The sequence below is a fragment of the Acanthochromis polyacanthus genome, chromosome 1, assembly GCF_021347895.1.
Source record: "Acanthochromis polyacanthus isolate Apoly-LR-REF ecotype Palm Island chromosome 1, KAUST_Apoly_ChrSc, whole genome shotgun sequence".
Lineage (NCBI taxonomy): Eukaryota > Metazoa > Chordata > Actinopteri > Pomacentridae > Acanthochromis > Acanthochromis polyacanthus.
In genome coordinates, this window is record NC_067113.1 from 22542417 (window position 1) to 22567609 (window position 25193).

Sequence of the window (25193 nt, forward strand, 5' to 3'; positions counted from 1 at the left end):
TGGGGTGGTTTTTTTCGTTGTTTTTTTTTCCCAGTGAGGGGGGAGGCCTCATGCAAGAATATGGTGTCACTTTGTCATATGTGCAGGGGGAGGGGCAGGGCTGTTATGCTGCACGGGTCAGTTTTCCATGAACCACCCACCAGCTTGCCTTCATATGTCAAGGGAGCACAGGAAGACATAAATAGAGAAGGGAGCAAGTGACCCTGCTTCAACTGTCACATACTTTAGTACTCAACAAGCACACAAGTTTTTCATTCTACCTTAAATTACACTCAAGCATCTGGTTCAGTTTGGCCTGAGCCCCACCCACACACACACCGCACCCTGGATGAAAGCACAGCAAAATATACAACGTTTAATTTGATTACTCTGCAACCCGTATGAAGCCTGTTCCTTTCAAGTACTGTAGCTGGTCTTCAGTAGACAATGGATTCTGACATCCGCTCCTCTACTTTAAACACTACTACATAAGCAAACAGAACAGGCAGCTAAAAATGATCAACAGAGCGGATCGTGCCTACAGAAACCAGAGCCTGCGCTTGGTTAGGATCTCAGCATCCTTAAGGTGCCAGTATCTGAGGAGAAGATGACCTTTCTCTGCCCAGAATAGCAGGGCTGTGGGGAACAAAAGCTGTGATGACACACACAGGGAGAGACTGTGACCCCGCAGGGGCCAACACACATGCTCAGTACACAATCTCATATTTTGAGTTGGTACACCTGCTCGCACCACCACAGACGCAGAAATATGTGTTAAAAGGCCCCAAAGCTTTTGTATCAAATGAAATATTAGTCTGACAAATCGCATATAAATAACAAAATAAACAGCAATCACTGTTTGATGAGAACTGTGCTCTCTTGTAAAGTAAACGTGATGTTGAATTCAACAGCCAATTAGCTTAGCACAAAGGCTAATAAAACATGCAGAAGTATCTAATCTGGCTTTGTCGCTTTTGATTAATTCATTGTAGTTGAACAGATGATCACGTGGCTGACTGTTTCTGGACCAGATGCTTTGACTTCCAGAAGTCTTGTGGTCACAGTGTAGTTGCCAGGCAACCAGCAAAAGCTATACGATGTGACACACATGAGCAACTTTGTTATACCCGAGTCCCGCCCAATGCAAATGAAGAAATGTTCTGTACTTCTGCAGGAAATTGGATATTATTGTCATCTCCAGCATTAAGAGACCGAATGAGCCAATAGAGGACTTTCTTGCCTTTCACACTCTGATCTCCAATGCCAGATCACAGGTTTAAAAGGTGTGGTATGTTTGAAAAAAGCACCAAAGTGATCCATTTACTAAAGTGAGAAACTGCAAAAATGAAAAATATCATCTGATTTTCAACTTACCGACAGTCCTTGAACTAATCATTTGTGACGTGCCGTTCTGGTAGGAAAATAGCTTAAATCTAATCTTAAAATTTTCATCAAAGTCACTCGTCTCGTCAAAAATTTTGTCAGAAATAGAGCCTTGACAAAACATCAAATTCTGTGCTCTTTGGCACAGCTGTGAAGCCATCAGTGACTCAGATATGACCCATAGTCATGTGAGTCAAATATTCTGGGACTTTTCAGCTAACCTGAACTGAACTGCAGGCTGTGTTTACACAGAGCAGATAAGAGACAAGTACGGAAACAAATGAAAAATCTAAGCAGTGAACTATCTGTGGTATGCAGAACCACTATTTTTTCTAAGTGCTGGTTACATCTGCGGGCACTTGGAAAAATTTTGTACATGTTGATTCCATTTTTTTTCAATTTCAGTTTCAAAAAAATACTCAAAGAAATTCAACTTTCATTTTATCTCATTGCAGCTGTGCTATAGTGCACCAAGGATATTTTTAATTCTCTCTACTTCTATCCATGGCTGTCCTGTTTCTATAGAAGTGCAGGGCCACATATTATCTTCATACAATCGAGGAAAAAGTTGACCACTATATTTCAACATGTCTGACAGGCCAAGCAGGGGGCAGTGACCTAAATGTCTCAGGCGCTCATCGCCTCGCTCCATCTCTCTGCTGCTTCGGTGAGTAAACAGAAAGTTGAGAAGAAGAGCAGGACATGTAGCGTATGAGGCAGGCAGATGAGGCGAGACAGTGAGTGAGAGTCGTGGGGGAGACAGGGATTTGCCTCTCCATCCATGCTGACTAAATATTTGATGTAAGGAGGTGGCGGAGACGAGAGAAGCCGAGGTGAGAGTCGGAGGAAGCATGGGTGCATCTCCTTTGGGAGTGCAAGAAGTGTCCCAGGCAGGCAGCAGGTTGGGAGGTCAGGACATTACAGGAGTTGCCACCATCCTCAACGTGAATTATTCATCTATCTGAGGTCAACACTGGAATGGCATTATGGGTGGCCTGCAGCAGAGAACAAAGAGACCAAGGGTTTTAGCACATAGGCTGCACTGAACAAAAAATGGAAACCAGGCATGGCCTCAGTTACGTGGGAGATAAAAAAATAAAGAAAAAAGAAAGAAGTGGACTTAGAAAGAATATAGGAAGCAAGTGGAAGCAAACAGAGTGGACAAGAGATAATGTAAAAATCTTGGCTGGGACTGAAGGTGACGGTAGAGTTAATTATGTGGCGCCTGTTACAGAATTTAGGATGAAGGGTCGGTCCTTTGTCGTTATCAACAAGAGAAAAATAACAAGGAAGAAGTGGAAACACCAGATATGTATAAATCACGACAGAAGGCATGCGCTGACCCCACAGTGGTTTGTTTATGCTATGGTGGACTTGTTTTTCCTGCACCAAGGCGAGAGCCCAGTCAGAGGTGCAGTGTGTGATCTCAGCTGTTTGTCTGTTTCAACCCAGCCTCACAGGGAAATATGTCAGAGCTACGTTGGTCCATGGTGCAAAATTTTGCTTCTGAACGAAGGCTGTGAAGCTGTGAAATGCTGATGTTAGCCTATTCTTTGACATATTGTGAGGGTGGGTCACTTTTTGATTAGTTTATGCAACAAAAAAATACTTTTACATACTATTTTGTTACATCTAGGCAAAAATCATAGCTTGGATGCATTTCACTTGCTTTTTTCTGATGTTTTCAGTCACTGCTTTTATTCACGCTACAAAAATACTTCCCTCGTACTTAAGTTTACGGAAAGATCTTGGTGTAGGTAAAACATACATGTGTGCATGCTAAACACAAAGTTCGGGTTGTCTATGTTTTAACGGATCTCCCTTAGAGTAGCTTCTAAAAATGGTAGCAGGTGGAAGATGAAGCATCTCCTAATTTTACACACTTTTCAGTGAAAATAAAACATTTTGCTCACTGGAACACCCATAGTACAGACTTGGTTGCCGTTTGTAAGATTACACAAAACTACCCAGGTGGATTTTAATCAAACTTGCTATAGAGGCGGTGAATTGGTCAATTTTGTTGCAGATTCAGAACACTTTCCCTAAAACTGCGAGAATGGGCACTGGTCTCGACAGAGGATTCAATTTTTGAGAGAAATTCTGATTTTGAATTTGTGGTGTGCATATTGAGAGGTTTTGTTAGAAAGAGGCACAAATCATTAAAATGACTGCAGCTGAATTTTAAAAAAAACAATACAGGTCTGTTTTGCGTTTAACAGCAAGCATTTATATTAGAAAGACTATTAAAGAATCCTGATGCTGTTCCAATACTGCCGTTACACTGTCCTTGCTTGTAATCGTGAATAAACTTTGACAAATTTTGTGGCGTTATGCTTTTGGATTATGTTCAAAAACAATACCACACTATAAAGTGGCATTTGCAGAGATGCATCACTAACGGATCACTGCAGGTTATGTCCGAACTGTTGAGGTCATCAGCAACATGAGAGCATTCAAAAGATGCCAAGCAACCACCTATAAAATATGATCCCAAGCAGATCATAGCAGGCATACTCTACATTCCACACAGTGGTGTACAGCGGACACTGATGTTTATTTCCCCTCTATTGACTTTGAAGGGCACAGACGACGAGTGTGTGTGTGTGTGTGTGTGTGTGTGTGTGTGTGTGTGTGTGTGTGTGTGTGTGTGTGTGTGTGTGTGTGTGTGTGTGTGTGTGTGTGTGAGTGTGTGTGTGAGTGTGTGTGTCTGTTCCCCGGCATGCATGCTCGTGTGACAAAACCGATCCTGAAAGTAAATAAGGCAGTACTGTGGGAATTTTCCCAGTGTTTGCGCAGCAGTGACTGTGCGCCCTGCTAATACAAGCACACACACACACACCCACACACATACACACAGGTCCTGACAATGCTCTCCTGTGTCGGTGCAACTAATGTGGTAACAATATTATTTACAGATGAAGCTGCTATGCATTAATTATGCAAACAATGTACTATGTGCATTCCACATTATAATGCTGCATATTGCCAGAAGCCTATTTAAATATTAATCTTTTCTTTATTAAATGAAACTTAACCATTAGCAACGTTGCAGCACTGAAAAGGCTAAGTGCTCGAAGCACATTCTATGCATGATAAAAATTGCAACTAACTCCATTAATTTCTAAGCACGCAGTTAGCTGGTAGGGTCATGTAAACACATTAGCAAGCCAGGTTTTTTTTTTGTTTTTCTAATTTGGTTTTACTGGTTGTGAAGCTGAATATAATAAAGTTGTGTTTTGTCATGCTTTTCAGAGATTTATCGTGTTTATCTTTAGTATCACAACATGTATCTTATATTATATGTGACATGGTTGTTGCTGACTTCTTTTCAAAATTGTGTCCATATATCCGAGATGTGAAGATTCTGCTTTCAGGGCACCACCACTGTTTTTCAGAAAATGCTGTTGGGTCACATGAATTTTTATGCAGTATAACAGTCAAAGATGTTATTAGGTAGCCAAGAGGGACGACGGATTTAGTGAAAAAAAATTATGATTAAGAAGACACACAAATTTGTATTTTAATATAAGATCAAATAAAAACACATTAAAAAAGAGTGTACATTTTGTAGTGCAGACATTATTCATATACACTCAACAAAAATATAAACGTAACACTTTTGTTTTTGCTCCCATTTTTTATGAGATAAACTCAAAGATCTAAAACTTTTTCCACAACACAATATCACCATTTCTCTCAAATATTGTTCACAAATCTGTCTAAATCTGTGACAGTGAGCACTTCTTCTTTGCTGAGATAATCCATCCCACCTCACAGGTGTGCCATATCAAGATGCTGATTAGACACCATGATTAGTGCACAGGTGTGCCTTTGACTGCCCACAATAAAAGGCCACTCTGAAAGGTGGAGTTTTGTTCTATGGGGGGGGGGGGGGGTTCCACTCCTCTTCAATGGCTGTGCGAAGTTGCTGGATATTGGTGGGAACTGGTACATGCTGTCGTATACGCCAATCCAGAGCATTCCAAACATACTCCATGGGTGACATGTCCGGTGAGTATGCTGGCCATGCAAGAACTGGGACGTTTTCAGCTTCCAAGAACTGTGTACAGATCCTTGCAACATGGGGCCGTGCATTATCCTGCTCCAACATGAGGTGATGTTCTCGGATGTATGGCACAACAATGGGCCTCAGGATCTCGTCACGGTATCTCTCTGCATTCAAAATGCCATCAATAAAATGCACCTGTGTTCTTCGTCCATAGCAGACGACTGTCCATACCATAACCCCACCGCCACCATGGGCCACTCCATCCACAACATTAACATCAGAAAACTGCTCACCCACATGACTGAAATAAAACTGAATAGATGTCAAAGTCAAGTCTGTCATGTCACGGTGTAACAGAAACAAATTCTCTTCTCTTTTGCCGTGTTACAGTGGTGTCAATACAAGTTGGAAATATTAGAAATTTAAGGCAAGAATTGAGTTCAATTTCTCTCATAATTTTATTTAAAATACTTGAATTTGTACTAAATATGCACAAGCATGCATCTTTATACAATATGTTCATGATTAGAACCACAAATATTCAACACTCTTTTGATTATGAATATTGTTTGTGATAGAAAACCAAATATTTAGGATGAAAAAATAACACAGCCTGAAATTAACCTATTGAAACATTTGATCCGGTGAGGAAATTATGTTTTGCTCTTTTGTAATGGGGGTCAAGGGGTGCCCCAAGTCTCTGTGCATGACTGATGGTCAGGTCAAGCAAGTCTTTTCCTTTCCTATTATAGTTCAAGCATAATCAGGTAATGTCAGGTTCAGGGGATTGGTCTTTGTTTGCGTACAAGCTAAAACACCCACACACACAAACACTAAAAGACTCTGTTACTTGAGGAAAATGCTGTGGCCATCATGGTCCTCGGAATAGCACAGTGAATAAAGAGCCAAGTAGAACAAGGCAAGCGGTTTGGTTTCGTTAATCAATTGGGATATGAATAGCATTTAAAAAATTAATCCTCTGTAACACTCATGTGGTTGAACATGCCCATACATGTGTTTCAGCAGCTGTGAAGCGTCAACATGACCCGTCTTTTCCTGTGATTATTTTCCCTCTGTAGTTCTGCTTAGAAAACATTAACTGCTCATCCATGTTGCTGACCTGGGTATTAAACAATGATTAGCCTTCACATTAAACAGCGGTTCCATTATTGTGTACACATGTAGAACATGACAGACAGGAATGCAAATGAAAGATGAGGAAGATCAATGGTGTAAAAATTAAATGACGTTTGAAAAGCTCTCAATAAAAGCCATTTGCAGAAGGGGAAAAAAGGTGAAAAAACAAAGACTATAAACAAGATGAATCAAGTTTTGGCAGGAGGGTGCTGGGGGCTGTGGTGTTGGGAGTTTGTTGCGTGCGCATTAGAAAGCTCAAATAGGGTTTGGTTACATCCATTAGAGATAGTCAGGACTGTGACTGGTACATGCTGACATGCTTGTGGAAAGAGAAGATAAGGTTCCCTCTGTCAAGGAAATATGCTGAGATGGGGCAGTAATGGGGTATGGGTCTCTAAAGACACTGAAACCCCAGACAGACAGGAGACGTGCCACAAAAATGACAGGTGTAGAAAAATACCAGGCTGAAAACGCTGGACACGATCCCCAAACAGTGACCCCGTATATATTGCTGGAACACTGACACAGGGAATAGAAATCAGCTTTATTTCTATCGTTTATTATGTGCGTCCTTGCCTGCGACAACAAGTTGGAAGGATTGTGGAAATGCCATTTGTTATTTATTTTGCAAAATTGTTCCCTTTTTTCCCCTTCTTCTCACATTCAAGCGGTGGACCGGTTTGTGCAAGGTGTGGCTGCTTATGAAAGCTGACAGGCAACCTGGCGCAGGGTGCGAATGCTGATCCAAAGCGGGCTGGACAAATGTCTGCACACACACCAGCATTCTGTCGCCGGCTGCCCGTGGAGATGTCAAACACAATGATGTGGGAAGAGGCTGCAGGAATGCTCTCCGCTACGAAGCCACGACGCACGCAAAGGTACGTGCAAGGACACCAAATCGCACATACAAATACACATGACCCACACACCCACACACAACAAAGCAGCTTCATCAGCCTAATCCAAGTTCTGATCACTGGTCTTTACCAAACACAGCTAGTGTTGGCACTATTCATCTCACTCTATTGTCTAATTTCGACAACTCAATAATTGTGTTACACATGTCAGGCCCCCCGAGCCAGGACAATCCTGCAAATCGTTTCAAAGTGCCCCAAATTCATTAATTACAGAGTGTGTTAATCTCATTGAGATGGGAGGGAATGGGGAGAGGAGAGGACCCTCATAACTCATCCAATTAGGTAATTGAGTGCAACTTGGATTAGAGGGAATAAAAGGAAGAGTCCGCCGAGATTGAGGACTTCTGGTTCCATACTGAGGATACATACGCAGCCATCTGCAGATTAGAAGTCAGCAAACTTGATCCTATTCTTCTAAAAGCTCAGCATTCAGTTAGAGGCTTCTTCAAGCTCCTTGCTTCTACTTCGCCAACAAGATTTATGCTTTTGGACTTGGTGTGCTCCATGAAGATGGGTGAACGTGCTATTATGAGTAGTATTGCTGTGCACATGTTCTAGGTGAAAGGAGAGTCACATTGGATGGATTTTTAACAGTAGAAGTTGTTTTTGTACTTGATCAGCGAGCTTCACGCATTACCTGCCTGACACTCCTCTAGAGGAAAAGGATAAAGTGTAACTGCCCACCTATGGAGCTAATACCAAACTTTGTCAGTTCACACCTGCAGGGAGTCAAAGTATTGAGGGTCACCTTGCTTTTAAGACATCCCATGCGATCAAGATTTGTGTTGCACAACTTAATTTGGATGGTTTACAAAAAATTACAACGACAGGACAAGGAAATGACAAACGTAGGAATAAAGGACTCTCACAACACTGCTGACCAGTTACAGTAATAGAGTGGAGTAGGTGAGCCATGCAAGGTCTGCTGGACAGCTGCCGCACCCTGCAGCAATCGAAGTGGTGCTTGTTAAAGTAGCAAACTGCCTGGGCAAAGGAGTCCGTTCTATTTCATTTTAAGCATACTGCCAGCCTCATGGCTTTGTGCCATTTAAAGAGTGGATCCTATAATTCCCCTAAGTGCAAAAGGCACCGTGTACATATTAATGAACAAATCAACAAACACAGAGCCAAGTTCCTCCTGAGGTGCTCCTCTAAAGCAATGGGTAAAAGTACATTATCTGATCTGACAAAACAGCAGAGCACAAATACATTCCAGCTGGAAAAAGGGACATGAGAAGTGTGTCCAGTGGAGTTTACAAACTACAAAGTTTGAGAGGGTCAGTCATAGAGAGTATGCGGTGTGTATCTGTTGAGTGTGGATGTGTGTTTTCATTGAGTAGTCTGCCTGTCTGACTGCAGAGCAGCCCAGATTATGCATGAATCTGGCTGCTTATCAGCTGACCTTTAAATTGGAGCCGCAGAGTGACTGCAGGCCCAAGGGCTTCCGCTCACACCTGATTGGCTGCTTCGCCTCAGACCTGCTGACAATAGAAATTAACAGAGCCAGGTGGGCATATCCGCAGGCGGAAGGAGTATAGCAGCGAGGGGAGATAGGTGAGAGACGGGGGCAAGGGAGGGGAGGGGGCTGCATTAATACAAAAATATATTTCCACTATTTTCCTCAACCTCCTGTCTTCTCTTAAGCTTCAGCAGAGAAGGGAAAAGTCATTATGTGCTGTGAAGCATGCTAACGGTGGAGCAGGTAAGAACAGAAGGGCTTGGTGTTACCTGGATTTCATCTCTTTCTCACTCATGCTATCTCCTCTTCCATCTCTCTTTCCTCTCTCTTCTTTCCCTATTTTAATGGTGGAAGGGGTCTTGGCAAGCTGTGATTGTTTGATAGATAGATATCTCCTGTTGGAGAGGGGAGCATGGAAGAGGAGACGGTAGCTGAGGATGAGGTGTGTGTTCTGTCGTCCACGGGGAAAAAGGAGCTTGGTTGTCTGGAGGATGATGGATTACATGGGGGCCACAGGTTTATGTGTGCATGTGTGCATGTGTTTGTGTTTGCGCGTGTCTCCTCCATTGTGTCGTTATGTACATAGTGAAAGTATGGCAGTGAATTAATTTTTCACAACAGCAGCTGGAAAAGGTCATTAAATAAAGCAAATGTTTGTGAATGGGAATCCCCAGGAATTAACTTCAACATCATATACGCAACAGTGAACTCGAGACTTATGTTATATTGTGGACAGGAGCACAGGTGGTTGAACACATAGGCATACGCTTGGCCTTCTGTCAGATTAAAATGAGTCAGAAAAAATTGCGATGAATTTAACTGACGTGTGTATGGTTGTGATGGCCATTTCATGGTATGCCAGCTACATGTGCATGATCTCCATCCACAGCGGATGGACTGTATTTGCCTGCTTGTTCTCGACTGTTCTTTTCCTTCTGTCAGGGGCTGAGGACGGCCAGCTCTCCCTGTTTCCATTCCAACGATCAGCGTGGGCTGTGACCGATCCGCCATATTCATAAAGACGTCCAACATGAGCTGTGAGTGTGTGCATGTCATGTGATACGCAGATAAAGCAGGCTCATGGGGGAAAGACAGTGTGGCCGGCCACAGCACTGCATCTGTCACCGACACAAAAAACCTTACCAGTTGCCCAGGAACAGAAGACAGAGAGCCACTATCACAACCTCTAAGTGTGTGTGTGTGTGTGTGTGTGTGTGTGTGTGTGTGTGTGTGTGTGTGTGTGTGTGTGTGTGTGTGTGTGTGTGTGTGTGTGTGTGTGTGTGTGTGTGTGTGCGCGCGCGTAGGCTCAGCAATGCATGGTTTTGAGACCTTATCAAAGCTGGCCACATTCCTAGCAGCAAGATAAAAGAGGCCAAATGAACCAGATCACTGCTGCGTGTGAGCAACGTAGGAGTGCGTGAATGTGTGTTTGCATGTGCGTGTGTGTGTGAGAGAGAGCGTCTGTCAGTGATGAATAGGTGTTTAAGGACCTACACTTTAGAGATAAGCGAAGAAAATTATCAGAGCAACGACAACAATGCTACCATGTAGGGTCAAGTAAATGCGGCGAGAGCCCTCCAGACAAACATCAACCACATTCAGACACAACACACAGTGATGTTGAGTCTTGAGATGCCACAAACTACTTCCTCTTGTATGGCTAGTTATACCGCAGTTGCGTCCTCTATGAAACAAGGAAATAGAATGAAGGAGACAAAAAATAAATTCCTGGAGCCTTATCCTTGATCAGTGATGAGTTTCAAGCTATTGTCAGTGAACTGTTCAGAGGGCATTTCCTTGAATCATAACAGAAAGCATTAGGCAGTATCAGATGAAAAAAAAACAATGTAGTGTATTGTGTGTTGGCCAAAAAGCAGAAATAAATGTTTCATTGGCAGCAATTAATTGTATATTGATTCTTTAAAATTTAAACTGGATTGAAAGATAATGTTTCTGCTTCAGTTAAAAATTACAGAACCTTAATTCAACTCATTAGGAAGAGCTTTATATAAAGTAACATAACTGTAGGTGAAAACAGTGGGAACATTTGGTGAAAGACAGTCGTGATTCCAGATACTTGTTTCTATAGTAATATGTAGTTTGGAGCAAATAAACTTGACTGAATATGCCATCAGAAATAGGTTGCGTCACACATGACTGGAATGAAGACTGTAGAAGATGCTGAAAACAAAACTAGTTGTTTGACAACTGCTATAAAAAAAACTCAAAGAAGGAAAAGAAACAAACAAAATATTGGCAATCTACAAAAGAAAAGTGGATAGAAGACTTCAGGAAATGTTTCACGCTGTCTGGAGAGAAATACTACAAGAAAAGCGGAAATAGCTGATCGTGATGCGAGTTAAATGTTTGCTACTTCAGGAATTATTTGAAAAAGGTGTTTCCGTCCTGAAGAAGAAAAAGACTCAGAAAGCGCAGTACTCCGTCAAAGCTGCTCAGTCATTGTATCATTTCCAACAGATCCCGATAAGTCCACAGCAATCAATTTGTAGCAGGATCGCAATCATGTGATCGTCAGCAGACAGCTGAGTAGTGTTCACTTGTCATAGTTACAGTGACAGCGTGCCGCTATCTCACAATGATACAGAAATCTTAAACAAATCTGTGGATCCAGACAATAAGTAGCATCACTGCCAAAATCAAATCACTTGATACTTGTGTCATTTCTGACCATCCCTGAAAATTTCATTTAAAAACCGCTTTTGAGTAATGTTGCGAACAAAAAGACAGACAAACAGTTGGACAAACGTACGCCAATCATCACATAACTCTGCCGTGTACCATGACGGAGTAATTATGCACATTTTTTTAAAAAGTCAAAAAGCACTTTTTTTTGAAAAACTGGAGACGCTTTTTAAAACACTCCAATTTCCATTATGTTTTTTTCTAAAGCCTAACTTCCAAATACAGATAAAAAAATATGTACCACACATACGGACAAAGAATCTACAATTACTGTCACGTGTAGTTGTTACTTGATCTACTAAACAAAGTTAGTATTGGCAACCATTTGTTCGCTGCTCACAACTCCAGAATATTTTCTGTGTAGTTTACTCCACCGGCTTACAAAACTTCTCAGACTCTGTGTCTTCCTGATATGACGAACAGTACAGTAGAGTAGATGATTCCTCTCCTTGGAGCTCAGAAAAGGAATTTGCTGGATGACAGAGCACATTTCTCCTTCTTAAGGAACGTTGTTGCATTTCATTAGGGATAAGATTCATCACGGCAAGCAAACAAGAGAGCCGTGCAAATCATTTTGGAGGAATTCCTTCACCGTTCCCAACATTGTCTCTCATAAACACACCCACCACGCGCACATACACAACCAACAGTTGATGCACAAAAGGCACAAAGCAAACAAAAGCTGAGAGAGCTGATTCAGGAGACAAAGGGGTACATCAAGGACGGTGATACTATGTGATCGCTCATTATTGTGCACTTCAAAATGACGCATTACTGTGACAGTGGAAATAATGGCAGCCAGCTGCCTGGAGTTAAACAGTCATATTTTTTCTCATTGAACAATGGAGCCAGTCCTTCAGAGGCCTGGATCCTGAAAAGGCTGAACATGTGGCTCGTGACTCTGCTCCTCTGGTCAGAGGTCCAGTGTTCTGTCTGAGTGAACGGATACCCGAGGGTCCATTTTGGAGATGGCTGTTAAGTTCCAGCTCTGACCTTGGAAAAATGGCTCAGATAAGGCCCGTATACAGACCAATTTAACAGGTCACAGCCCTGTCTCAGAGTGGGAGCGACACAACGGGAGCGTGTGAACACAGCCTGGGGGATCTGTCCCATGATGAGATGCTGGTGATATCTAACTGTAGCCCTGACCCTGCAGCAGTGGCTGTCAGCCTATTGATTCACAGCTCGAACAACTGGGGAGACAGGCACAGAGTCAGGTTGTGTAGCCTCAACTGGGACAGTGTGTGATGGTATAAGTGTGAGTCTGTATATATGTGAGCATGTCGTAGACGTCTAGTGGAGCATTGTGCGCCCAAGGCTGGCAGCCCGGCGACAACAACAGCGAACAGGGAGAGATGGATACAGAAAGCTGGGGCCCTCATCTGTGCTGAAGCCAACAGCTGCATATGGGACACAACAGATCTATTCATGACAGATGTACACAAATGTAGACGCACACACACTTGGCAAATACTGGACAGTGGCCCCGTTGTGGTTCAGGAGATAAGAGGGATGCCATGCAAGCTCTGTGTGCTACAGTGTGGGAGAGCCAAAGGGAGATGTTACCACACACTACTAGACAGTCCTCTGTGTCTTCTACTGTATTAAGCACAATGATTGCGCCTGTCTGCTAGAGGCTGCATGCTGGCTCTGGTTGAGACAGCCGACAGAGCGTGGGATGGACTTGGAGGTGTATATAAGCCATATTAGATAATAGATGGACTTCAATGAACGCTCTGATATCGATGTAACAAGACATAAAACAGAAGAGACAAAGACACGCAGAGATACAGAGAAAGTCTGTGAGGGAACAGCAACCCCAAAATATTTGTGCATTAGAGAGAAAGAACAGAGAGTGCTAGTTCACACAGTGTTTGTTCCCCCAAAAGAAAAAGCATCTATTCTCTGTATTTGAAGTCGTATCTTTCTCTGTTAGCAGGGAGTGGGTGGAGTAGAAACATGAATTGACAGCTCATCTAACACCGAGGCCTCAGACGGAGATGAGAAAACACAATGAAATTATCGACAAACCTATATAGATGTTTACTTACACGGACGTGCTTTACGTTTTATTCTCAGCATCAACTCTGGTCAAACTTCACGGGAGAGAAAGTCTACTGGATGCCTATAAATTGCTGAGCAGGAAGCACTGTTCTTGTTTAGCAGATTGGGTCTTGTGCTGTGGCAGCTGTATGGACCCCTCTCTGGCCCAGACTGGTCTCTCAGGGAGAGGTCAATAGCAGGGCCGTCTGCCAGGTGAGAGGTTGGCTGAGGTTTAATCAATGCTCACCAGAGGAGGACAGACAAGCGGGCAGGTAGGTAGACGGGCCGGCACAGTAACTACCAAAAAGAGATGAAACTATTCCTGGTGGGGTTCACCGGCTAACTCCTGAGCGTGCGCTGTGGCGGAGAAACTTGGGCTTCAAAGCGGTTTAGGGGATTGAATTGACAGCTAATTTACAGAGGAGATTTGCATAAGGCCACACACTAATAAGGAAGGCTTTTCTTTTCCGTGCTTTGTCTTTCCCCACTATCTCTTTCGGCTTTCTCCTTCCTTTTTTTAGACTTCAGCAAATAGTAACAGATAATGTAAGCGAATTAAAGAGACAAGAGATTCAAATTGGATATTGATTAAGAGACTAAAGCCTTGTGTTTTCTCCTGTTAAAGCTTGTGTTTAAATGATTGATTCACAATGTCACTCTCCACATTCTACTGACTGTGTGCTGTTTGGGGCCGGTTGTGCCTCTAAGCCTTCAATGGGCCCACATCATGTCACACCATGCTAAGTGCTTTGACACAGCCACACAAAGAGCCCTGCCTATCTGATGCCAATCTCCCCAGGTCCTGGTGTCACCCAGGTAGAGGCTTTCAGAGAGAGCAAGGACAAAGTCTCCCCCTAAACAGCGCCGCACAATGCAGTCTGACTGACAGCAGAAAAGACAAAATGGAGCTTCTCTGTCAAGTGGATGCTTAAGTGGAGGGAGAAAAAGTAAGGAAAAAAAAGAACAGCTAAAAAACACAGGATGTTTACCTCCTGGAAGTTGCTAGATTCGCAATTAAATAAAGAAAGACTTAATTTCCCAGGACTGTGGAATCACCAATCAGTCTTAGCACAACCTGCTCACTACACAAGAATATACATCTATACTACACATCTATGCTACACAAAAGCGCAAAAGACTCACGCTCCACGCCATCTGCCCGTGAATGAACATTCATCACTTTGCATGACTGGAACTCACTGTTCTTGTTCTTGAAGAGGTTGAAAACGGGAAGGATCTGTCTGAAGTACGGCACCAGAGTCTCCCCCACCTTGTCTCCAGACGTCACCAGATGCTGCAGGACTTTCATGGTGGTGCACATCACCTGATTGTTCCTCGTGTTAAGGGCATCTGGGGGGGGGGGGGGTAAAGATAAACATCAAACGTAAGGAATCAAGGCCAATATGAAGCTAGATATCAGTTCAAAAGGTCCGCAAGGACAAACAGTCTGTTAGTTTTTATCAAACGGCTTCTTGGCTGTAAAGTAGTTTACTGGTTGTTTGTTCAGGAAGGTGGAGGTACAGTAAATGTAGAATGATTCAGATGTCGAAAAATTATATGGTACATGAGAGTGGCTTCAGCAAACGCGCACAAAATACACCTAAATCTTAACCCTCACACACACACACAGCATTTCCTTTATAGCCAGGCTTTGATTTAGACTAGCTTGTCTGCAATCAGTGATTTGAAATGCACCGGGGAGGCAGGAGTAAGTGAGAGCCAATCACGGGGCTATTTGGCCTACAGCTGCACTTAACTCCATCCTCCATTGATAGAGAGAACAAAAGGGAGTGATGGTGGGAGAGACGAAGGGCGGGAGAGATCAAGAGAGACTAAATATATATATAGAGAGAGAGGGGAAGAGAGAATGGAGGTAAAACAACAAAAGACTAAATGTCAGAAATGGAGATAAAGAGATGAGAGACAGAGACAGTTAGAAAACAACTTGTGATTATCCACAAACACCAACACATTTTCTACTTTTTGTTTATTTGAGCCTATTTAGTTTTTATGTGAGAATCTGCATGTGTGCTGTTGATTCTCTTTGTGGAGTTTAAAACAGCATTCCAGCATAGTTAGACAAACAGGTACGTTTTAATCTGTCATCTGATGCGTACTGTCACAAAAAAAAAGAGGAGGGGGATGTCATCACTACTTCGCCGGTGAGCATATACAACAACAAATATGAAAAGAATGAAAAAGAAAAAAAAAACATTTCAAAAGAAAGAGTCGAAAACTAAGAAAACAGCTGCAGTGTGAGCAGATATACAGAGCGTGTGGTTGATGGAAATCAGGAAAATCTGCATGGAGTGAGAGAGAGGCTTAGAAAAAGAGATAAAAATGAGGAAAAAATATCAGCAAGAGACGTGGTGCTTGAAGAGGAAAAATAAACTGTAATCGTATGAAATCAAAAAGGGGGAAAAAAGCACACTTTCATTGTGGCAAAATATCCTAGAAATGGCCACTAAATGGTATTTAAAGCCGAAATTTGACCTTAAAGAGCCAATAAACGAGTTGAACAATTCAGTCCAACTGATAAAATCTGTTGCAAAAGGTTTTGTTGTGATGCTTGAGAAGCTTCACTTTGTGGCTCACTTTCCTGATGCTTGTCAAGTGTGGAATGTTGAGGAGTTGTGGTCATATTAACTCTCACAGAACAAATGTCAGCCAATGGACGAATCAGGCAAGGCTGGAAAAACTAAAAATTGCTCTTCATTTTTGTTGATGATGGCAACACTCGAGTGCAATAAAGTGTTTGTTTTCACGAGCAACTCCAAAGCATAGGCTACTAATTTGCTCAAGCGCCTTTTCGGTCTACATAAGTTACCAGAAAAGCTCGGTTTGACTACAACAGACTTCAACTACTGTCATAGTTCTCTGTCTGAGATACCTAGAGGTAACTAAGTTTCTTCTGAGATAATAATAAACTGCTGCTGGAGATTTTTTTTTTGTTATCGAGAAAAAAAGACCATATTTTAATGACGGGCTCTGAAGCCTCTCAGCTTTACAGGGCTTTATAGCTTCAGAAAGTCTCTACTATTCCCTGTTGGGGCTGGTAGACCAAAAGCAGAACTAAAAGAGAATGAATACTACACTTGCCTTTGTTAGACAGCAAGAAATATAACTCTAAATGAGTGGCATGCTGCTTCATAACTGCAGTGTGTAAATAAGTTAGTGTTTGCTGACAAGTTCATCATAAAGTCACTCTGTGGTCATTGAGTAAATCTCCCAAAACTAAACTCTGTGTGTCAAAGTTACATTTTTTTTTTCCAGGAAATTGGTAATTTTCTTAAAATTTCTTATATGTAACTCTAAATCACTGATTTTCCGTGCTGCAGCTTGGGGATACCAGCTAACTTTCTCTGCTGAAATGCTGTAAAACTACACAAAACAAAAGATAGTTTCAATACTGGAGTAATATACAGATACAGAAAGTCCCACTTAACAAGCTGACAAGACTGTTTTTTTTCCAGTTGGTTACAAATAAAACATCAGAAGTCTGACTCATGTTTTTGAGATTTTCATCAGTGCACTGCAGCTTCAAGGTAGACATGCTCAGGCATGGCACTGACTGATTATTTCACTAACGATGTATCTTTTTGCATTAAAAAAACACTATATGGACATGTTACAAAGTAAAAATCATCACAGGGGTCTTTGAATAGTGATGATATGTCAGTGTTGTGTTGACATTTCTTTTCACTGCCCTCAAATCGCCAAAGATAAAAGAATGTTAGGTTTAATTCAAACATTTTCAAGCAATATAAAGAAGCTTTGGATAACAGTTACTGTAAGAATCATCCATACATGGGTGGTTTAAATGCATTTACTTGTTTGTAGCACAAGTTTTTAGCTTGTTCTTCATGAAAAAGTCTTTAGATTTCCACGAGATGTGACTAGATATGACTTGCACTAGAAATCAGAAAAAAATAAATAAATTCTGCGTAAGTGGGAGAAACAGAGAACAAGAAATGGAGATAAAAAGACCAAGAGAATGAACAAGACACCTGGCACTTGCTGGGGAAAATTAAACTGTAATCACCTGAAATCAAAAAGCTGAATGAAGCAGATTTTCTAATCTGGGAAAACACTAAAAATCAGGAGGAGGAGGGGAGTATTTTAAAGCTGTAAATTGTCCCTAAAGACAATGAATGAGCTGAGGACTTCTAATTAAGGAAAATTTATCAATTTTTTTTGTTTTTGGTGTTTGAGAAGCGTAAGTTTATGATTAATATTTGCTTGTCCTTGCATGACTGTTGGAGTTGCGGTCATATTAATCCTCACAAAACAAATATCAGCCATTGAACACCTCATGTAAGTCTGGAAATATAAATATAATGTGTTTGTTTTCCCATTCATGTTGATGGTGACGACACTTCAGTTTTCAGTTCTGGTTTGAATGCATTTATTGGTGCTACATTGTGAGACATTATTCTGTATTAGTGGCACAAGTGTTCAATTGTCTCTGTTTTTCCACCCAATGACTCTGCATGAGATTGAAGCGAAGAAGTTCTGAGTTGTCTCCTTTTAGCAGCAGTTCTGCAACTAATTTTCCACTGATACACCGACAGCTCACTTTGTGGTGACTCATTTGAATGCAATTTCCACCAGTTTCTGCCTCTGAATTCAACTGGGCGCCATGTGGCAGGCACAAAGCTACCAGTCCAGACAAAGAGGGTGAATTTTAAGGTCACGGAAACTCTCGACACAACGCTGGACTCAACAAATGTACCAATATAGCACCAAGCTAATTAGTAAAAGTAAAAATTTCAGTGACATTATAACAATGCACATTCTTAGCACCATTTTCAATCTGGCAGAAGAATAACTGCGAGACAAAGAGAACAGCAACCCTAAAACATTGTGTGTGACAGTTTGAGCACCAAGAGAACAGCACACTGAATCACCCAGTGTTATAACAGCTCATATGCAAATACGAAGCAGGCACAAGCATTCACATGCACAATACACACACTCACACACACACAGCAGTCACACGTTGTACACTCAGTCACAAAGGACGCATGCACACACGCATTCCGACACAAACACATTAAAAGCAATGAGACAAAATGTCAGCCTCAGTCATGAGCACAGGCAGTGCTGAACATGGCAGCGGCAAAAGTTACACAACGCTGAAGAGTCATAAAAACAACAAGAGGCTAAAAAGGTTGCATGTTGTGTTAATACTTTTTGTTCATTCATGTGACAAAATGACTAATTAAAGCAGAGCTACTGTTTTGTGTCACTCCGAGAGAAGTTTGCGTAGAAATGACTGTGTGTGTGTGTGTGTGTGTGAGTCTGAACAGAGGACCTGGATTATGCTGAATGAGCAAATGCATTGTGTGTTATGCCATCTCTCCATCTCTGCCTTAGTGTCTCCCCAGATAGACAAGCGCCGAGATATCTGCCATCACCAAGATAAGGTGGAATGTGGAATGACAGGAATTTCAAACCTACATAACAAACAATGAAATTCTAATTACCAGCCAGCGCAAACAATTTTCCCTGCTGTGACATTTGGACCGCGGGACTGTTCAATTATTCATCGGCACTCTCGCCTTGCAAGAAGAAGAAAAAAAAAGGAAAGAAAAAAAATTAAAAGAGCGAGGAGGAAGGCAGCCGAGGGCCTGATATATTAATGCCGGTTTAAAACCTGTGTTGGGACAAATCTGAATAACGCAATCATCCGTTCATGCTTGGACCCGTTTCATATTCAGTGTGAAAATAAAACAATTGTGACCTTGTATTGTGTTTTCCTGCGAAATGTCAGAGGCTGGGTGACACCTCGCAGAGTTTAGCAGCGAGATGATCTCATTCAGTGTATAAATACACCTTTCAGATCAGGGGAAGATGTTCCTGTGCAGAGGTGCAATTGGGAGGATCTCCTTGCGATGCAAGTCTCATTTTGGTTCAAAAGCTGAACAAATGTTATGCCAATCGAGCGAGGCTCAAAGCAGGTATGGTTTTGAATCCTCCTCCCTATTTATGGAATCTGGAAGAACCAAAACAGCAACATTTCAGGAATGCGTCTTCTCAAGTCGCTTGGGCAATATTTGGACTGAACCTTACTTAGATATTAGTGCTTTATTACAAAAAAAAAGCAATGTGGATGCTTCTAGAAATATCTAAAATGCATCAAAACCTCAAAAATGTATTAAATCCTACAAATGTGTATTTTTATTTTCAAGTATCGCTTTTTCCCAGCTTTGTGCCAGCCTTCCCCAACAGCAGGCTGAAGGGAACAGGGTGTTCAGTAGGAAAGAGTTCAGTCTTTAAGTCACTGAGGACAAGGCCTTCGAGTATAATGTCAGCCAGAGCATTCCTCATTGTGTATTCTCATTGGGTGACCTGCAGTCATCATCAAAATTCACCAGGGCCTGACGTGGCTCAGTCGCTCTGCAGATAAGAGCCTGCCAGCCACACTGAAGATGTATTAACGTCAGAGGAGAAAAATATATATCTTGCCATTTTTAAACTGCAAACGGCTTTTTACTTTCTTCCTCTTTCCGCCATCCCTTCTTCTCCTCCACTCCATAGAAAAGTAATTAATCTGCATCAGAGACACGGACTGGCGGCTTTGCCTTGTGGATGGGGGGGAAAACAGGCCAGATTTTTAATAAACCAAAAAGTTAATAAGGAGCAGGCCATTTAAAATTCCATTATCAGGGTGAAGTGTGTGTTTTCATGAGGAGCATAACCATCACCTTTGGTCTGGCTTCCCAAAGGCAAACGTCCAAAACTGCTGAAGGCTTTGAACTTATGAAATAGCTTCAGAGTTAGTAAGTATCTCAGTCACTCTGTGTGTGTAACGTAAAGTGAGTTATTCTTGATAAAGGTCAAAACAGACATTGGGCCATGCAAATATTTAAACTATGTAGAAAAAGAAGCAGATAAATCATACCAGGATAGCTACGATGGCATGGAAATGATCAGATTTGAAAGGTAATTTCACTAAATTATTGCTTTGTTCTCAGTATTTTCAAAATAAAACAAGCTTGTATGAAAGAGTCCGTTTTTAAAAGCAGCAACAGTGCACACAGCCGACTTTAGATATGTTACACGGTATTATGTGTCCTGGTTAAGACCTTGCAGTGTGGCTCAGTGCGACTTCATGCCAGGGTCAGTCTGTCACCGTGTCTCTGTGTCTCCAACAGCCCTGCCTAGTGTTGGCCGTTACGCCCCTCTGCCTCCACAGACATCCAACACCCACACATCAACAGGAGACCCACACACATACACACACTTCACATACACACCACCAGCCAACTGCCCATGACATGAACACTACCGCAGGCTCACTGGGCGCCACTTAAAGGCTCCCACTTTGAAACTGACACTCCACTTGGCAGTGGCGCCAAACAAAAGACAGCTTGTGTGTGCATGTGTGTGTGTTTGCGTGTGGCAAAATTTTCCCAACAAAAGCCACACATTCTTACGGACTCCTCTGGTTTTCCCGGTACTCGCCCCACATGAAACACTTTCCTGTCCACATCGCTGTGAATTCTGATGTCTATTTTTGAAGTCGCAAACCACTTCGCCCTGAGAGACACGACCTTTCCGCCCACCTCCATCTGCCAACTTGTGTGTGTGTGTGTGTGTGTGTGTGTGTGTGTATGTGTGTGTGTGTGTGTGTGTGTGTATGTGTGGAAACGTGTCAGTGTGGAAAGGTAAGGAGGCACGGTGCGGTGACACAGTTAAATGTAGCATGTCACCGCATTCATGGCAGATTATCAGGTGTGCTTTTAGATCCGACTTCTTCCGTCAAATGCAAAAAACAAGGACACTTCGCCCGGAGGGTTAATGTAATAATAGGAACAGTATGACTGAGAACCAAATTAGGATGTCACACCAGGACCGGTTGTATGGTAACGTTAGAATCAGCTGGAGTATTAGACTGTAAGACAGGTGAGTCTTTTTCTGGAAGAGCATGGTGTTCTATTTTGGTTGCACCCCATTGCCAAGGCTATATATTCTGAGAAGGGATTAAGAAAGTATTTTTAGATACTTTGTTAAAGAAATGTTGATATTTAAAAAAAAAAAAAGATAGATTTTGATGCATATTGACAGTGGCTTAATTCAATTACGATGAGACTGTCCTTTTATTAAGTTATTTTAAAGACAGTTTCAGAAAATGAGGACATTTTTTGTGACGCCTCATGTCAAGTTACTTAGGCCTATAACGCAGTTTGTATCCACGAGTAAAATCTTGGCCTCGTTACTGGCGCTTTTTCATTAGCACCCACTCGGCTCGGTTTAGGTTGTTTTCCATTACAGTAGAGTACCACCTCTTCATGGGTGGGGTCGTCATAGCATGGTGGCCTGGCCACGGAGTTAGCGTTGATGGCTAACTAGCTGGCTTATTGTCTGCATACAAGACACAACGATGTTACTTTCAAAACTTACTTATTTGTTTAAAGTGAGCTTGCCACGAATGGAATAAGTAATGTAAAAGTTTCTTGAAGTCACAATGCACTCACCGGTTTTCATGAAGGAGTCACTCTCGTGTGTCGTCACTCACTGTCCAAGTGGCCTGCACTCTGTAGACATCACATTAGCGGCTCGAACCCCGGCTGAGTAGGTACTAAAATAGTACCTGGTACCAGATACTACGTCCTAATGGAAAACCTCCCAAACTGAGCAGAGTCGAGCCGAGCCGAGTAGATGCTAATGGAAAAGCGCCATATGTTAAGGCCCGACATGACCTATAGTATGCTATGATTTGGCGTTTTATATCAGTGAAACTGAATTGAACTTGACTGTGTTATTAGCCTCCTATTTATCTTAGGCAGAAGCTAGATCCACTATCAGCAGCAGGGAATGCATTCGAGTCTCGGGATTTGTCAGCAAACACAGATACTAATGATGCTGTCATGACAATAGCGAATAATGAAATAATGTCATGCAAAAATATTTATTGAGGCTGCAATTACAGTCTGCGAAGATTACGTGGTTGTCACTCACTCATAAAATAGTAATAATATTTACAAAGGCAAAAATAATGCAAATGATGATGAAGATAGTGGGGCCATTTTGTTGACAAAGTTAATTGAGTAGCTGCTGTATTTTAATTGCTGGAAATTGGTGCGATAATACTGCTGTGTGATTGCACCTCGTGTTTGAGTGTGGAAAAATAGAATCATAATAATCAAATGATACTTTTGAAATGCATAAATTTCATCTTTCACCTTCTCTCTCCTTTGCACTGTATAGCTTTACAGTTATCTTTAGAGTTCAAAAGCAACACTTTTTTTTAACAATACTCTAATTGTATCTGATTTGTGTCAAGATAGCTACACATTTCACACAACGGAAAACACAGTCAAGGCAAAGTGACATCAATAAACACACAGGGTCACTTGGGAGAGGAGCTCGGTTTTGTGTGATTGGTAAACCGTGAGTGCAGACACCCTCGCAGACTTACTCTTGATGGGGACGATGAGCTGGGGAATGACAGGCAGGATTTTGGAGCCTCCGTGGTCCAGCATGTCATGGATTCCCTGGCGGGCGAAGAACTCGTATGGATGAGCAGTCTCACATAAACCATCAAAGAACAGTGGGAGGTAGTGGTAGTAGTCCAGCGTCTCGATGTCCACCTGAGGACAGAAATGTGCATTTACATGATTAGGGATTGTTAGTTGCTTCTGTAATCCTAGGAGAGTGAAAAAGGACAAGAGAGAAAGACTTTTGTCTTATCAGTCTCTCTCCCTACCTACTCAATCACCTTCAAGCTCTCATTCATATCCATATCTGTGCAAGCAATCACAAAGAACACACACACACACAAATGCAGTGTGAGCAGAATCTTATGTGTTTTGAGAAAACCACTTATTGCTATGTGCTATCAGTTTCATTGCCATAAAGCCTTCTTTCATCCCATGCCCTTTCTCTTTGTTTGTCCTTGGCTTTACACAAAATCTAGAGCTAAAGCCTCTTGTGCAGCCATTTATAACCCTAAACACATACATACGCGTACTCACACACACACACACACACACACAATGGTAGAGGACAGCTGTTTGGGAGATTGTGACACAGCGGCATGTGGCATCTTGTGGGCTGACATGTTAACACCTGTTTACACCATTTACAGGATGAACAGAAAGGCTCACGCAGACACAATCAGGCAGCAGATGAAGACATTGGTCCAGCTACGGGCCACGGGCGGACTTTGATGTTGTTTGGCTGAGTGTGTGGGTACTCTGTGTACTCCGTGACACATTAAAGTGAAGCCTTTCATGTGCGAGAAGCCATCAGAGGAGAGCCACTCAGGCACACTGGGCTGGAATGCACAGCTGATCCGAAGGAGGTTGTCCTTGAGCCACCTAGCAAGTGCGTGTGTGTTCTGGAAATCACATGAAATACTACATGTGGCTGCAGCTCATGGAGTATCTGTGCGCTGGATCCAGTTACAGAGTGTGTATTTATATACATGGGGAGGTATCAGCTGTATCGGTGCAACCCAAATAGCACTATTGTTGAGTTAGAGGTTAGAGGTTGGAGGGGCTATTCTGTTTTTTCATGTAATGAAAGGTAATCCCTTTGGTGCACAGGCAAACACCTCCCAGCTGCCAGTTGTACTTGAGGACTAGAGGACAGCTTGAAGCCAGGAGGAGTGTATGCCTTGTCCACACACACACATTCATATTCACATATATATACCGACACACACAAGCACCCTGCTGGATCACACTGCTCTGTGCTGAAATGTCACCCAGGCGGTGACACTGTGTGCTTTCAAGTCCCTAGCCGTCGCCCCTCACTGGTCAGAGCCCAGACTTCAAAGCAAGGCAGACCCCCCTCCCCGTCACACACATACACATTCCTGCTGCCAATCCTCGCTGACACACGTCGCCCCCCACCCCCACCCCCGAGCAAACACAAAGATAGAGGAGGAGAGACTAAAGACGGAGAGATGGCGAGATGGCGACTGCGACAGAGAGCTCGCACTGTTAGCGCACAGAGACAAGGCTGATTGCTTTGAGGCAATTTGCCGGCCAACCTTGACCTTTCCCTGCGCTTGGTCAAGATCATCGTTGTGAGTCAAACCGACTGGAGATGAGAACAAAAGCAAACACGAGACCCGGAGAGAAAGGGTGGAGAGTGAGTGGAGGGCTGGAGAGGGTGAGGGGGGAGACGAGATGACACTTACAGGACTGCACTGCTCGCTGGCCAGTGGCAGTCAGTGGAGCACAGGGATACTCAGGCAATGAGCTGCTTTGTTAGATCTGGACTTAATATTCCTCTGCTGTTAAATTAAGGCAGCGTACAGAATTGCAATCATGGAAGTATTTCTCATATTTCTTTAATATTGTGAGTAAGATGGGTCTAAATTAGAAATATTATTAATCTGCCTGAGGAAATAACATTAGGAAAAAAAAGACATGTATTAAGTTGAAACTGAGAATTTAATTCCATGTTGAAATGTTCAATGTGTACATGTATAGTATATGTGTGTGTGTATATTATGTTATCATGGGCTTGTATATTTTTCTCTATCAGGCAATAGAGAGATTTAAAGTGAGTAATATTTTCTTTATTTGAATGTACTGATATGATGAAT

General features: G+C 42.3%; 1 protein-coding gene across 2 annotated transcripts in view; it reads right to left on the reverse strand.

Annotated features, from left to right (window-relative positions):
• Positions 1-25193, reverse strand: part of pacrg (PARK2 co-regulated) — a 153223-nt gene that overhangs the window by 58657 nt on the left and 69373 nt on the right. The window contains exons 3-4 of one of the 2 annotated variants that reach the window (XM_051953626.1): positions 23055-23226; positions 14831-14980 (exon numbers count right to left, since the gene is read on the reverse strand). In XM_051953626.1, coding sequence (XP_051809586.1) covers positions 14831-14980; positions 23055-23226 — 322 coding nt within the window. The remainder of the gene's footprint in view (positions 1-14830; positions 14981-23054; positions 23227-25193) is intronic. The other variant, XM_051953630.1, reaches the window with a different exon arrangement.